Source organism: Seriola lalandi, unplaced genomic scaffold (genome assembly GCF_002814215.2).
Source record: "Seriola lalandi dorsalis isolate HSWRI2012SDOR001 ecotype SW California unplaced genomic scaffold, Sedor1 jcf7180002054927, whole genome shotgun sequence".
NCBI lineage: Eukaryota > Metazoa > Chordata > Actinopteri > Carangiformes > Carangidae > Seriola > Seriola lalandi.
The window spans coordinates 1,324,650-1,340,681 of NW_019525479.1; the positions used below are offsets into that span (position 1 = coordinate 1,324,650).

The following is a 16,032-nucleotide window of genomic DNA, read 5'->3' on the forward strand; positions in this document are numbered from 1 at the left end:
TTTTCTGTGGTTTCCTAGGGTTACGGCCAAAGGCTTTTCAGTTTGGTCACCTGTTGCATATTGCCATCATTTTCAGACATGTGATGTTTGTTAATGTTTTTTGTGCCTGAGGATCGTATTGATCAGAATGTTGCACAGCAGTGATGAATAAAAAAGGACAGGGTGTGGATTCTACTGTTTGATGTTCTTCCCAAAGAATCGGATACACAGGAACGATAGAGGAAAAAAGTACACGCAGCACTAGTATAAATCCATCTCTGTCTCTGGCCCTCAGGTACATCCACGCCCTCTACCTGGGCGCCCAGAGCCGTTGGCACAGCAACGGGCCCCGCCGCCACTTCCACTGGCGGCTGATGTTTGAGAGCGCTGACATCACCATGCTCCGTCTCCTGGAGGCATTCCTTAAATCGGCACCACAGCTCGTCCTCCAGCTGAGCATCATGATCCACGGAAACACCGTCCTCCCTCTGCAAGGTGAGAGACGCTGTGACACGTCAGAGGAAACAGGTTTAAAGTCTCAGTCACAGATCAAAATCTGAAGCAGGAAGTCTGTAAACTTTTTAGGTATCCTTGTGTTTCCAGGTCCAAACATTAAAGTTGTTAGTGATCAAAATAACACCCAAATTGTTATAAACTGGAATCATCCTTTAAGGAAAAACTGCGCAATTTCTCTCCTCAGATGTTATTTATTGGATTTTATCAGTCATCATTTCTGATTGTTACAGAGGCTGCTGCAGAGAGAGAGGGAGAAAGGGAGAGAGAGAGAGGGAGAGAGAGAGTGTATGGTTTGTTTTATTAATCAAAAGCCCATCTGCTTCTTGTAAGAGGTGCATGAATAAAGCATAGACTCTCATACTGATATCTGCCCTCAACACACACACACACACACGCACACACGCACTCTTCCTTCATTAAACATTACTGCCTCTCTCTCTCTCTCTCAAATTTAGATACACACACTCACAGTTCACGCACACTGTGTTCTGATGTACCTGGCAGCAGAGAAGTCAAGTATCAGACACATGTATGAATTGCACAAAACACACAGTCAGGGAACAAGCACACACAGTAAAACCTACAACACACACACACACACATACATGTGAGCAACAGAAAAGCTCACACACTAAGTGATGTGCATTCTCATATTTGAAAAACACACACACACACACAACACACCCTAAACCTTAACCGTAATGTGCAATATTTCTGTCCATTTCTGGGGATCGATTAACTGTTAATGAGCATTCATGTTTTTAATTGTGCACACTCTCCCACATGGCCTGCGTTACATTACTGCTGATCAGGCTCATTGATTAATTCATAACTCAGCCAATCAAAAAAAAGCATCTATCGGTGCTGCCAATTAATCATTCAAGTCATCTGTTGAGTACAAATCCCAAGCATTTGCTGGCTCCTCTTTCTCCAAATGTTGGGATTTGCTGGGCTTTCCAAGCACAACAAACTGCATCTGTCACTTTCTACCCATAATCCCCTTTGTTTTGGGTTCATTTCTTATGTAACAGCTTTGGTTTGTTTTTCTTGAGCTGGAGGCAAGGAGACCTGGTTTGATTTGTAAACTCAGGTGGGTTTAGTCAACAAGAGGCTGGTTGTTCACTGGCTGCGGTCAATTCAGATTCATTTCAGATTACGGTTGTTACCAGTTTTTATGAAAGGAAAAACTTACATTAACAAAAGTAGTAACCCTCTCCTGCAGCATGATCCTCAAGGACATTGTTGGCATGACACAGTAGTGGTAGATTAGGACACATTTTGCCACTATTATGAGTGTTTGGAACATAATGATCAACAGAAAAGTCTATTAAGCTGCATTATTTGTTCTTTTTTTCCAGTTGTGAAACTAATTATGACAAGCTTTATTTATTGGCCATTTTTCTAAACAAAAGTTACAATGTGCTTTAGAACAAAGAGCAAAACTCAAACTGACAAACACCCAAAACCGACCACTCCCAATAGACCATATTCACACGGCAACCATTTTCCTCTGACGTCACACTCAGGGCGGGAAGCTCAAATTCTGTCACAGGCACAGCCTCTTCTTATTGCTAACTTACCTGTACCCTATAGGGAGGCTCGTTTTTTACCGACAGTGGTGGTATTGTTATCCTCAACAGTGACTGAAATCAGAACAAAACTGTTTGTAGTACGTCACTTGCTTCCTGAGTGTGTCATTTAATATTACCTGACAAAGTGAACCCTATCAGAAACGAGTAGAATAACGCTCAGTTAAAACAGTGAAAGGTTAAGTTAGCAGTGACGCACTGTATCATTGATGCAGGTTGATTATGAAACCATATAACATTAGTTAATATTTAACGTTTGCACAAGCCAGTGGATTGAGATGTCATCTGACAACTGGTTAGCTCTAACATTGACATTTATGTTTATTACAAACTTCAGGTTTGCTAGCCTAACATTAACTTAGAGTGTTTCCAGTGTGGGCCGGTCTTACCTTCAACATCGTGGATACGAGCTTCAATTCAGTAGCTGTATTTTTTATTTTTTTTTAATCCTTTTAGGTCAAAGAAAAGTGATGGTAATCAAGTCAAGTTTTTCGACCGTCTCGCCATTCTCTCATAGAATTTACTCAGAGATATTGAAGTGCTCAAGGCTTCCCACCCAAGAGAAGGCAGCCTTAAACAAAGTGGTTAGAAAAGACTGGATAAAATGCATAAAAGAAGAGGGAGCCAAATTTAACTAAGATCAGATCACTTCATGTTAAAGGTGTGATCTTTTTAGCTTTAACACTCTGTCCAAAAATGAACAAACTAATACTGGTCTATTCTGCCTCCACGAAATGGCCCACACTCATTTACTTTCTCCCACCTACTCACCTTTTAAATGTTACCAAACTGTCAGCCATAGACATGAAAGCATGACATCCCTAACTAGTCTCACAAACTCACTGTTTAAGCTTCAAGCAGTGCAGGTAGTGGCTGACTGCAAATGTTTTCCCCCTCGGGGCTTAAAATACAACCTCGTAGACTCGACTCAGCTGCTGCTGATACTGGCTCTTGTACACACTCACTGCCCTCCATACTTCCCATACAAGCCGAGCTGCAGCCCGTACACTGAAGACTGCCAAGCAGAATGAGACCTCTGGGGAGCTCTGGGGCTCGGCACATTTGTTCACGTATCAGAGTCAGATGGTCGACTTAAAGCTTGTTAGTCTGTGGATATTACTTCTGATTCCTGCTGTCTGTGGATGTTGGAGAAGCTCCCTGCTGCGGTTTGGTTGAGTTACACAACTTTTGGTGCCTGTTAGTGTTAATAATTGTTATGCATTTTGACTTAGATACTTCTGTCATCCCCTGGGTTTTTTTTTCTGATGTGACATATGTATGAGTTTATAGAGTTCCGTTTATTTATTTTTGGGGGGATAATGAAGTGTTTTACTTCAACTCGATTGTGCCGTGTGAGTGTGCTCTGCACTCGTGTGGCCTGAGAGGTGCAGCACTCACATGAACGTACTGGCACTAGTAGAGTAACTGGGTGCCTGCCCATTCAATGCTTTACATTATTAGCTATAATATCTTTATGTCATGAAGACAGATTTACTCAGTGATAATCATAGATCAAACAAACAGTAACATTTTCAGAAGTGTTAGTGCTATTATTTGGTTTTATTCAGTCAAATAGCATCATCGACATGAACAAACATTATTTCAGGATGAAACCCCGCAGAGTTAATTTCTCAAAACTTACATTTTATTTTCAACTTCCATATATAGGCTATATATTACAAAGAAACAGAAACAAGCGTTTGCAATTGTGTGTTGTAATTGTCAATACGTTACAACATGCTGCAAATACAAGTGAGGTATAAAGTTAATTGATATTTCAATGGGATGGGACTTCATACGAAATCTTACGGACCTTAAAAAACTAACAATAACTTGGTTATTTTCAAAGAACCTTACGATCTTAGTTTTGTAAACATCAAAGTCAAATACCAGTAAGTTTTTCTACGTGGAGTGAAGACTGAAGTTCTCGCCAATTTCTTCATAGAAATGGGAATGATAAAAATTACACTGAAATGCTAAGTCAGTTCAGTTCTTTCTCTGCTCAAACTTTAATGCTTTCTCAGTGTGATTCACGGCTAATTTGAGACAAGACGGCATGGTTAAGACACATGAATGTTTAATGCGTTAAACTGTGCTCTGGGTGGCTCACACTGGGCCTCACTGCTCCGTGTGCAGGCTAACCACCATTTGACTTCCAGCTGGTTCAAGTCAGTTTGAAGGAACTAGAAGAGAAGAGTTTGTCGGTAATGATGTAGTTGACTGATAACCTTATAACTAGTAGTTATTCTCAGCATGTATCTAGTGAGCATTTTAAGGCTCTTAGTAATCATTTAGTATGAACTGATTATTTATTCATTAATTCTTAGACATTGCGCCATCTGTTGGTTGACCTGAGAGAAAGCAGCAGTCATTTTTCAGTCTGTCTGACACTATGGTTTAGACCAAAATATCTTAACAAATTTGACTAGATAAGATAAGATACTGGTCAATAAATTTGATATAAAATTTGATCCCCAGGACACATAATATGTTTGCTGATCCCCTCAACTTTTCCTTTATCACCACCATTAGGACAAAATTCCATTTTAAGATATTTCTTCATAAATTGAACAGATTGTCATAAAGTTTCCCGATCACATGCTTCCTCTCAAGAGGATTCATCCTCCTTTATATATATTATAACATTAATAATAACTGGGGTTATAATATCTGGCTTGCCATCGAAACCACTTTGGTTTTAATTCTCATGTTTATATCTGGTTTTATTAGAAGAACCATTGTATTCTATCTCAATTTATTATAATACCCGGTTTTATTATTGTAATCACTAGTCTTATCACCCACGATACTATAATGATTATTAAAAAAGATATCAGATATTTATATATATTTAAATCATTTTTAACATAAAAATATGTGATTAATCTGCATAGAATATAATTATCAATATATGCTTTGTACAGTTGGAAAATAACCTTTCATAGACTAAACATGTAACGGTGTCATTGTTTTTAACTACTTCAACTATTACCAATAAACCTTGACTCAAGGTTAAATTACTAGCTTTTTTCAAAGATTTCAGCTATATCTTCATGGAGTTTGGTCAGTTGTCATGGTTCTCAGACCATGAGACCTATAATTGAAAAAAATTAATTTGAAAATATCTTAACAGCTGTGTATACTGTTTATCAATACTCAAGCATCTGCAATACACCAACAGGGTAAATTATAATTCTGTCTTACATATATCACCAATATCACTGCCATGACCTGAGGGCTGATCAATCAGCTCCACGTTTGAGATGTTAAGGTACAATGGTTGAATCAAAGTTTACCAGTGATTAAGATTGAAACACTGTACATTGGTGTTTGTCTCTTCCTCCCCTTCTTCTTCTTATTCTCTCTCTGCCCCTCTCTTTATCTGCCCCTCCAGGTCTCTCAGCCTCGGCCTCCCTGGTCTCTCTGGCCTGGATGATCGCCTCCTACCAGAAAGTTCTCCGGGACTCCCGCGACGACAAGCTGCCCATGTCCTACAAGGCCGTGATCGCCCAAATGTTGTGGCACTTCTTCACCATCGGGGCGAGGACTGTGGCCTTTGCCCTCTTCGCCTCCGTCTTCCAGCTCTACTTTGGCATTTTCATCGTCAGCCACTGGTGCGCCATATGTGACATGATGCAAAGAGTTTAGGTCCACAGTGAGAAGTTTAGAAAATGATGAATCATAATGTGTCTTTTTAATAGTTATCAGATTAAAACTGGAGTAGTAGTAACAACAGCAACAATAGCAACAACAGCAAAATGTTTTACTTATTAAATGTGTAGATGTTTTAAAAGGCACTGCAATATTGTTTATTTTTCAGGTGTGTCATGACTTTCTGGATCATCCAAGGTGAGACCGACTTTTGCATGTCCAAGTGGGAGGAGATCATCTACAACATGGTGGTGGGCATCATCTACATCTTCTGCTGGTTCAACGTCAAGGAGGGTCCCAGCCGCTTCCGCATGACCGTCTACTACTCTGTGACGCTGGCTGAGAATGTGGCACTGACCGCTGCCTGGTACACCTACCGCGGCCCGCACACCTCCGACTCCTACGCCCTGGTCGTGGTGTGTCTGGTGGCCTGCAGCTTTGCCCTGGGAACCTTTTTCATGTTGGTGTATTACTGCTGGCTGCACCCTGATGGGCCAGTTCTGGGCTCACAGTGGGGAGGCTGTGTGGATGAGGGCGTGGTGGGTGCAGGAGGGGTGGCGGGAGTGATTGATGCTTGCCTCACCCCATCACAAGGGTCCCAAACAGACATGGTCATTACCAGCCCTCCGAGGACTCTCCCCAGGACTAAAGACACAGGGGAGCCGGTTCCCGGAGAGAGAGACAGGGACAAGGAGAGAGACAGGGACAGTTGCCTGCCTGTCTTCCAGGTTCGTCCTTCCCCTTCCTCCTCTCCCGCACTCCTCCACAGGACCTCCTCTTCATCCCGTGCGCAGGAGGGCCCTGTGATCCGGATTGACCTCCCAAGAAAGCGATACCCAGCCTGGGATGCTCACTTTATTGATCGGCGCCTCCGCAAGACCATCCTGCTTCTGGAGACGTCATCAGCCGTCAGCCCCCGGATACAGTACAGGAGTAGCATGATGGGCAGCAAAGAGGTATTAGAATATGAAACAACTGTCTAAGCCAATAGGGGCTCTTAAACTTAAAAATGCAGTCTGGGACCAAGGCTCAGCCTGAGATCAGTTCTCATCCCAGGACTGCCTACACCAGGAGAAGCATGGAAAGGAGACACAGTGTCAGTCAACTCCTTTTAAGAAAAGAGGTTGTCAGAACTTGATTGTAAAATGTGAAGCGCAATCTGGGACCAAGGCTCTGCCCTTAGGACGCAGTCTGGGAGTAAGTAGCATGAATGAGCCGTGGGAAGTTAATGGAGTAACTCTGAACTGGGATAATCTTCATCTTTTCTAAAAGCTTGGAGGTGAGAAATTTAATCTCTCATCCGGGGACCAAGGAGTGTTAGATTTAGTTTCATCCTGTACGGTCATTACAACAAAGTAAAAGGATTTGAGAGCAATGAAGTTGCAGAGTCTGAGATAACTGAAAAACAGTCTGCTGCATGAACTTGAGCCGTGGACCCCGGAGACTCAACAGAGACTTACCAGGGAACGTTTAGAAACTGGCTGCTAGAGTTTGCCCGGGACATGCAATCATTTTGGTCTGGCAGCAAAATTAGACACTGGCAGTGAATAGAGACTGATTATCCAATAAATACTGCTTGAGTGATTTGCAGGTCAAAAGATGCATCAAGATCTACCTTAAAACTGGGCTGAATTTGGTTGAAAATGGAGGTCCTTTTTTCTTTTAGGAATCTAGGTTACATACAGTGTAATAGAGATGTTGTTTCAACAGCAATTAAATGAGTATATTTCAGTGTGAACCTAAACATAACTACAGGATGAATTAAAACTGTGAATGTGAATGAAAAAATGGTTATTTTAACAGAGATATCTGACCTTTCAACCAGCTATAGCCCAATTTTAACCAGTTACATACCTTTGACCTCCAAATCACAAATGAATTGCTAGCTTGGTGCATCAGGCTTCATACTGTAAGAAAAGCAATGACTTTGAAAAGTATAAACACAGAAAGTGAGAGTGAGAGATAATAATATTTTTCTTTTATCCCATCATTCTTCCAAAAGATTGCATGTCCCTACCAACATTTGCTAACCATCCTCTAAGCACTATCAGCGGTGTCTAAAGAGAAATACAGTCTCATGAGAACACAAAAATCCATCTAATGTAGGCTCACAACTCAGTCTAGGTCCAGATTGTTTCTGAAATGTAGGCCTGAGATACAAGTGATAACAGTCACCCATCCATATGTGCTACAAAAGCAGCCATAGCAAAAGTCCCACAGTTTACATCCCAGCTACACCGTCACCGACCTGAGAAAGGACTTGTTTGGAAAAAAAAATCAATCAGGACTGGTGGACGACTTCTGCAGTGGCTGCTACCATATGGCATGCTGTAACTCACCACAAACAGGCCTGTGATGTACAGTTGAATAAATACAGATGTCAGATATAAGCTATTATAATAAGCTGTAGTTAGGTGATGAATGACGTTTGGGTGAAGAAGCTTCGTTTACTCTTAAGAGTCTAAATTTCGCCCAGAGTTTTTTCGAATACATTACATATAGGGGGGTGAAGGGGGGATGTCGTGAGCAACCTCATTATGCTATGAAAACATTTTCCAGTGTTTGGTTTTTCGGGGGGAACAGTAGCTGGAAAGAAATGTTTTTAATCATGTCAACCAACCTTAAAGATTTCTAGAAGGGTTAGTTGGAATGTGAAAACCCTTGAACACATCCAGTTAGTGGTTAATACAAGAAAAAACATGTGCTTAAAAAAACTGAAAGATGCAAAATACCATGACATTTTTGCAGGCTAACTAGTTAGCAATAGCTGCTGTTTTTTGTTATAATGTATACAATGTTGACATGGATTGACCTTTCGCAAAGGTGGTGTTGTTTACAAAATGAAACCATGTACAGGCCTTTGATTCAAAGTAGTTTTTGGTAGATTCAGGTTTGGACTGAGGTCACTAGAGTGATGAAAAAAATACATCTGGTCCAACATATGCCTGGGTCCTCAGCCATATCGGGCGTCTTGCCCATATACTTCCGCATCTGGGTAGAGTCCTGCTGTTATCCTCTGATATTGTCTGATAGTCTGAAGGTTTTCTGTGTGCGCACCAGAATTGGTCCAGATGTGGGAGTAGCATCTTACAATCATGCTGTATATGGGCCAGATAAGGGCAGTGGAACCAGGCGTATACTGGGCCAGAAGAAAACAAGCATGTGGCCCATGTATGGGTTGGATTTATTTTACTATCTGGACTTCAGCTGAGCCGAATCAGTTACCAACTTTAAACGCAGAACCTCCCAGGTATGAATGAGTGTTAATATCAATCAGAAGCAGCTGGATGCTGAGAAAGTCGAGCAGGGTCAGCAACAATACCTGAAGGAAGAACAGTTTAAAAAGAAAACACTAGCATCAAAGCTAACCTCTGTCCTCTGTCATATAACACAACACATTTCTCTTCGGCAGTCTCTCTTTGAAGTTTTTTTTCAAAGACATTTTTTTCCTTTAAAAGCCTTTAGGGTTAGTCTGTGCATTTAAGGTGAACTGATGTGTTATGAAGTGGGAGGTTGTTAAGTCCAGCCCAGAAACACGTAATCCGGTGTTGGTGATTATTAATAGCGATGCACTTGAAAAAAGCATGTTCATCAAAACACGTTTGATGATTTGAAATACTGTGCAGTGACAAAAGCTCCCAGTTAATGATATAATTTAACTGGTTTGTACCTTAGTAGCTGTGATGTGAAGATTTTTATGTTACAACCCAACAAGCATTTAGAAGATGTCCATGTTCAGGGGGTCACCAATTAATGGTTGACTGGCACAAGCACAAAAAACAAAATTTTATGGCACAGTAAAACCTGTTAGACTGCTATGAACTTGTGTCAAAAATATGTAGATTCTAGATATTCAACAAGCTGCTGAACATTTATGAACCTGTTACCATCTCCACCCTGATTTACAATAAGAAGAAAATCTAAACAGTTCCCTCCTGCTGTCCAGAATGGTTTTAGTTATCAATTTTATGCTGATGATGCATGTGTATAATCTGAGGTGTTACGGGGACTCCCAATGCTAAAACCTCTAGTATCATGTGGACTTTAGGTTGAAGAGCAGAGCAATCACTAAGAGCAGTTTATATACTTACTTTTCAACGATGCATTTTCATATGAGCAGCATTGTTCACGTACTTATCTATGTCCATCTGGAGGATAGGAGAAGGAGCATAGACGAGGGCCAAATTATCCCTGGCTCTTCCTTGAAAACTGAAAACTTTTTTTTTGTATCAGTGAAGATTTTGGCCTGATGTTCGTTAGGAATCATTCTCTCAGGGGGTGTTTGGTGGCCCAACGGTTACGCAACATCCATGGTTTGATAGCCGAAAAAAAAACTCTGAATGATGATGACATATATCCGCCGCGACTTTCAGGACCATGGTTGGGTTAACTTGCTCTGGAATCTGGATCAAAGTCTTCATTGATGTTACTCAGCGGTTAATGTTGAGATCAAGTCACAAACATTGGCAGAAACTTTCTGTTGTTGTCATCGTACGAGATTAATCTGCTGCTGACCTTACCTCACTGCCCACTTTTTCATGTGTCTATTTGCATCTTGCAGATATGAGAATGTGAACAATCTTAGGATACACTGAGTGGCCATCATGCACACTCGTGCGTTGCTAAAGCAAGTATATAACCTCTCTCACCCTAACAAGGTTTGTGGTTGTATGTGTGTCTCCTCTACAGGGAAGATCAGGAATACGAATTAAAAAATAATAATAATGGTAATAATACAGTTTTATTATCTGGACAGCGTTGTGTCCTGCCTGAACTTGTGGATGTTGGTACAGTGATGACAGTCACAGTCACGGCGATGTTAATGGTGCTGAAAACAATGACTCTTTGTCAAAAGTGATCATGTCAAACATGATGGGCCTGAAGGCTACGATGTACAGATGATGCATACGTTAATCTCCCAGTCATGGGCTGAGGGCAAGGCTTCGCTTTCTCTGATGAACCAGTCCTTTGTCGTTGAGGTAAAATAAGTTAAAAGTGGTTCGCTGGTTATATATTGACTTGAACTTAAACATGTTAAAAAGTGAGTTAAAAGTGAGTTAAAAAAAAACTCAAATCATCTTTTATTAATTGATGCAAGTATTTATGTTTATTTATTTTTGTATTTGTTTTATATCTATTTATCTATTGTTTACTCACTCGGTGGCCATGTCTTTGGTATGACTCTTATATTAAGATGTAAAAACTGAAAACAGATTTTTTTTTACTCATTCTATATATCTGTATATACCAGAGTGGCGCTATACTAGGACATGTGTGTATGAGTGTGTGTGCTTTGGTTTGTATGTATTGTATGTACAGTATGTATGTAAGGATGTGCTATAAGTTTTTTTGATAATGCTGCTTAAACATCCTCTGAGTGAACGAGCAGAAAAATAAACCAGTGGTGAAAATATCTATGACGATGTTAAAAAAAGAACTCAAGCTGTGCTGATAACTGTAGATGGGAACAATACTGTAGTAAACATGGTTGAACAGCCGTCGAATAAACTCCCCGGGTGTGTCTGTGTCTTTTTTGATGGTACCAGAGGTAACTACTCATATATATTTTACTTAATTGCAATGCTTAAACGTAATTGTACTTTACGTGAATACTTCCAATTTGTGAAATTTGTGAAAACATTTTACATTAAATTCAGGTGCACTTTTAAAGTGATAGTTCAGGTTATTTGATGTGGGGTTGTGTGAGGAACTTATCAATAGTCAATGTATTACCTACAGTAGATTTGGATCAGCACGCTTCCAGTTTAGAGAAGCAGCCGGGGACATCTGCAAAAATTAGTTTTTTTCCACTTTGAATTATATTTTAACCGCTTTATCTCGCCATCAAACAACCCTTTCCTTTCGAACTACATTTTTTCAGCCGTTAAACTACTGTATTCCTTCGCATAAGTGCACCTATACTTAGCTCTGTCTGACTGCGGAGTAATAATTGATCTGATCTACTGCAGGTATTAGACAGACCATAGATAACTACCTCACATCAAACAACCCATCACTTTAATATCAATCTAAAAAATCCTTAAAGTGTAATATATTTGGGGACATGTTGGCTTCATTTACAGGTCTCCAACAAATGAATTTCATCTTCTTTATGCTGAATTGCTGTACAGTACCCATCATCCTCCCTCAGCAGCTCTATGTTACAATCAGGAACAAAACACTGTGTCACAGTTGCTGAATTGAGATTGATCAAAAAAACGGATTTCATTTAAATTATTAAATATATCCAGCAAGTTCTACGAAGCTCAGCCTCTAACTTCAGTGCTCAATTAGCTCCATGGCAACAGACTGTAAGCCTCTCTGATTGGCTGTTTCCTACCAGCTGTGGTTGCTTGCTTTACCGAGGATTTTCCAGGTGGGAAACAGGAATGAGGAGGAGCTGGAGCCAAAGCTGGAGCTGGAGCTCCACCAACCCTTCTCCCTCTGAATCCTCCTGCCCCGCTTTTCTCATTCCCTCTCAGCTCTCCTTCGTCTTTTTCCTCTCAAGGCGACAACAAAATCTCTCCCTCAAACCAACATCCTTTGATCTCTCCATCTCTCTCACATCAGCATCCCTCCATCCTGAGGATTTGTTGTTTATTTAGTTGGCATCTCCAGAGATCCAGAGACCAAACAGCTATGCCTCCTCCTCCTCCTCTCTCTCTCTTCAGGTCCAAACTGCACTGTTTATGTCATTTTTGTTTCTCTTGTCTGTTTTTTAGTCCAATTTCTCTTCTTCCTTTTTTCATGTACTTCCCATCAGAACAGAAAGAAAACGGGGTGAGTTTTCTTCACTCCTTGCTTGTTTCCTTCCCTCCGTATTTTCCAACCTCTTCCTCTCATTTTCTCTTTCATAGTATTTAATTTTTTTATTCTTTGCATCCTTCTTTTTTTAACTTTCATTTAATCAGTGTTTTATTTGTTCATTCCCCCTTCCTTTCTTGCATCCTTTCCTTTTTTCCTTCAATCTCTACACTTTATTTGTTTGCGCAGCCTTCAAGTCTTGAACTTTATCGCTCTCCTTCATCACTCCTTCTCTCATTGTTCTACACCTTGTTTTATTGCATTTCATTTATTCATCAATTCCCTCATTTCCTCCATATTCCTCTTTTCATGACACTTTTCTCCCTTGTTCCCTCCTTCCTCTCATTTTCCCTCCCTTTACCTGCCTTCCTTTTATTTCCTTCCTCGCCTGTCTGCTCCTTTCTCTCCTGTTTTGTTCTTCCTTCCTCTCATCATCCTGTTTTTTCTCCACCCTTTTCCATTTTCCCCTTTCCTTTTTCCTTTCCTCTTCTTCCCATGTTCTTCATGCCAATTTTCCTCCTCCTTTCCCTCTCCTCTTGCGTCAGACCTCGTGTGTTTTTTGAAGCATGAGGGTTTTTTTAAGGATGCTGCTTCTTTGATATCGCTGATGCCTATGCACACACACACACACACACACACACACACACACACACACACACACACACACACACACACACACACACACACACACACACGCACACATCAATCATGCTGGTGTGAACTTCAAAGTACGTCAGACCTTGATACGTTTTGGTGGTACATCAACTCCATATCTCAAAAAATGTGTGTGTGAGCCAGTTTGTATTGGGTGCATTATGCGTGAATTTGTGTGTCTGTGTGAGTGTGTGTGTGCGTGTGTGTGTGTGTGTGTGTGTGTGTGTGTGTGTGTGTGTGTGTGTGTGTCAAAGTGAGAGAACATCAAGAGCAGGTGATTCCATGTGCATATACAGTATATGTGCATTTCTCTTGTGTATATACTGTGAGTGCATGCGTGTGTTTGTGTGTGTGTGTGTGTGTGTGTGTGTGCGTGCACTTCAAAAGAAACAAATTTGCATTAAAAGCCAAACTGCTGGAGAAATTAACTTCACGTTTTTTATCACTCATTTTATACTGATATACAACAGCCCTGACTAGTAAGAGACAGCACTGTAAAGTCTGTAATAACCCTGAAAAGCCTGAAAATGTGGTATTAAAGCGGCACTATGTGGTGCTTTTAAAGACCTATGTAGGGATTAAGCTTATTTAGCTGATTAGATGTCTTCCCAGTGGGTGTGCACAGACTGTTCTAAACCTCCTGTTAGTTTTAATGCACCTTTGGAGGCAGGAAAAATTACAGCTTCATCATTATTATACTGTAGGTACATGGAGATTGGTAACCTCATGTAAATCGCAGCAGAGGTCTGATCACCAAGCTTTGCCGAAAACACCTGTGCAGGTGTCAAGAGCCTTTAAACACCAATTATACACCATTTTAACTTTCTTACCTTTGAATAATTCCCATAAACAATTACGGTAATAGTGGAGAAGAAAAAGTCTTTGTGCTTTCTTGTGGTTGCCCCAGTTCTCCTAATTAAATCTGCATTTCCAAGTAGCCCTGTAGCTTTTTTAACCCTGATTTTCTTTCCCTCCCATCAGTCTCTCCTTTCACCTTCTGCTGTCAACACAAAACAATGAGAGTGTCAGCTCTGTGTGCTCTGGAGAAAATGTGTCCTCTGCCCCCTTTCTCTTTTTTTTTTGCTTTGAAACAACTGAGCAGATTTCTTTCCAAATCCCTCCGGAGAACAGGACTACTACCACCACAGCTGGACCCACGAAAGAGATACAGCAGCACATCAACATTGATCTGCTTGTCTGTGTGAAATATTTAGTTCTAATAGCTAGGTAACATAGCAACACAGTCAGTCACTACAACTCCCAGATTTTATTTTTTATTTTCTTCACTGGGCCATTTACTCCACCTTGTCACTTTGTAGTCAGGACTGAACATCATTTCATTCAATAAAGACTTGAAGAAAAAGAGCTAATTTGCTCAGTCGCTAACAGTTTGTTCCAACAACATGTTCACACACTTTATTTAAAAGACACATTATTACCATTGACTCCTGTCTCAATACTGTCCACAAACCATTTCTCCTCTGTGAAGAAGTTCTTACTCAAGCAGTGGAGGCTAAATGGAAGTGAATGGTGAGCAGCTAAAAAGCTACGATAGCTTCCCTCCTTCTACATTATCATGAGCGCAATGCTATTTGTCAGGGTGAAGTTCAGAGAAATGAAACCCTACATGAAAAATTTGCATCAGTTTTGTCAATTCTATTGGAATTAATTGCTTTTCCACTAAATTTTGCCATTTTAAACGCTGGTGTGACCAGGCCTGGTTACCTGCTGAGTGATTACATGAATGAAAAGTAACGTCTCATCTAATCTTAGGCTACATCCAATATGTTTTAGTTGTGTTTACACTGTGCATGTGCATGCCCAGTTTTCATGAATGGTCATGTGATATGCATTTTAAGGTGCGTTAGTATGGACGGAGATTATTTCTGATAAAGAGCCAAAAATGCTTCTCTGGATGGAGATCGATTTCATTTTAAAAATAAAAACACATTAGTGTCGATGTAGCCTTAGCAAGCAAAGCTAACTAGCCTCCGCTTTACATGTAGCATAGCCGACAAACTTCACCTGTTGAAAAATAGAAAACATATCCTATCAATCATCATAGTCCATATTTTATCATATTTATCATAGTCATATCTATCACTTAGAGTTGGCAGAAATCTTGTTTTGGTGCAGAACTTTTGATTTATGCCCCCGGCTAAGGTTTTCAGGGCTGAGAGAGAGAGAGAGCGCGAGAGAGGGAGAGAGAGAGAGAGAGAGAGAGAGAGAGAGGGAGAGGGAGTTCAGGACAAAAAAAGAAAAAAACACTCAAAAGATAAATACCCCATCTTTGTCTCTCGTTGCCTAGGTAACTGGACGATCATTAAGCTGTTATCCCGCCGGTCACCATGGAGTGTGGTTACCCTGACAATAAGTGCATGTATGGTGTGTGTGTTTGTGTCCATGTTCTCACCATCCATTTACCATGTCTGTCTGCACTGTGTAAGATGCCTAGGCTGCTTGTGTGTGTGTGTGTGTGTGTGTGTGTGTGTGTGTGTGTGTGTGTGTGTGTGTGTTGCTGTCATAGGCTACTTTTGGGGACTTTTTTTTTTTTTTTTTTTAAGTGTTAGGCTTGTAGTGTTCATGGTTATGGTAAGTCTGTCACTACAACTCCCAGATTGTAGTCTCCAAAAGTGACCTGTGAGGAACATGTTGGTGTGTGTGTGTGTGTGTGTGTGTGTGTAATGAAGGTCACGGGTTTGCTGTCATCTCTTCTGTCTCCATTAGAGTCCTGCTAAAAAGAAATATGTCTTTCCTTCCTTCCTTCCTTCCTCTCCTCCTCTTCCTCCTCCTCCCTCCTCCAATTAGTCTTTATCACAACGCTGCCTCCCTGTGGCCA

At 40.7% G+C, this 16,032-nt stretch overlaps 1 protein-coding gene across 1 annotated transcript in view; it reads left to right on the forward strand.

The window, feature by feature from the left end:
• The window catches only part of LOC111644257 (XK-related protein 7-like), a 66,875-nt gene extending 55,627 nt beyond the window's left edge, over positions 1-11,248 (forward strand). The window contains exons 2-4 of the mRNA XM_023393059.1: positions 275-474; positions 5,479-5,698; positions 5,905-11,248. Of these exons, the coding sequence (XP_023248827.1) occupies positions 275-474; positions 5,479-5,698; positions 5,905-6,718 (1,234 nt within the window). The 3' untranslated portion in view covers positions 6,719-11,248. The remainder of the gene's footprint in view (positions 1-274; positions 475-5,478; positions 5,699-5,904) is intronic.
• Positions 11,249-16,032: the final 4,784 nt, after the last annotated feature.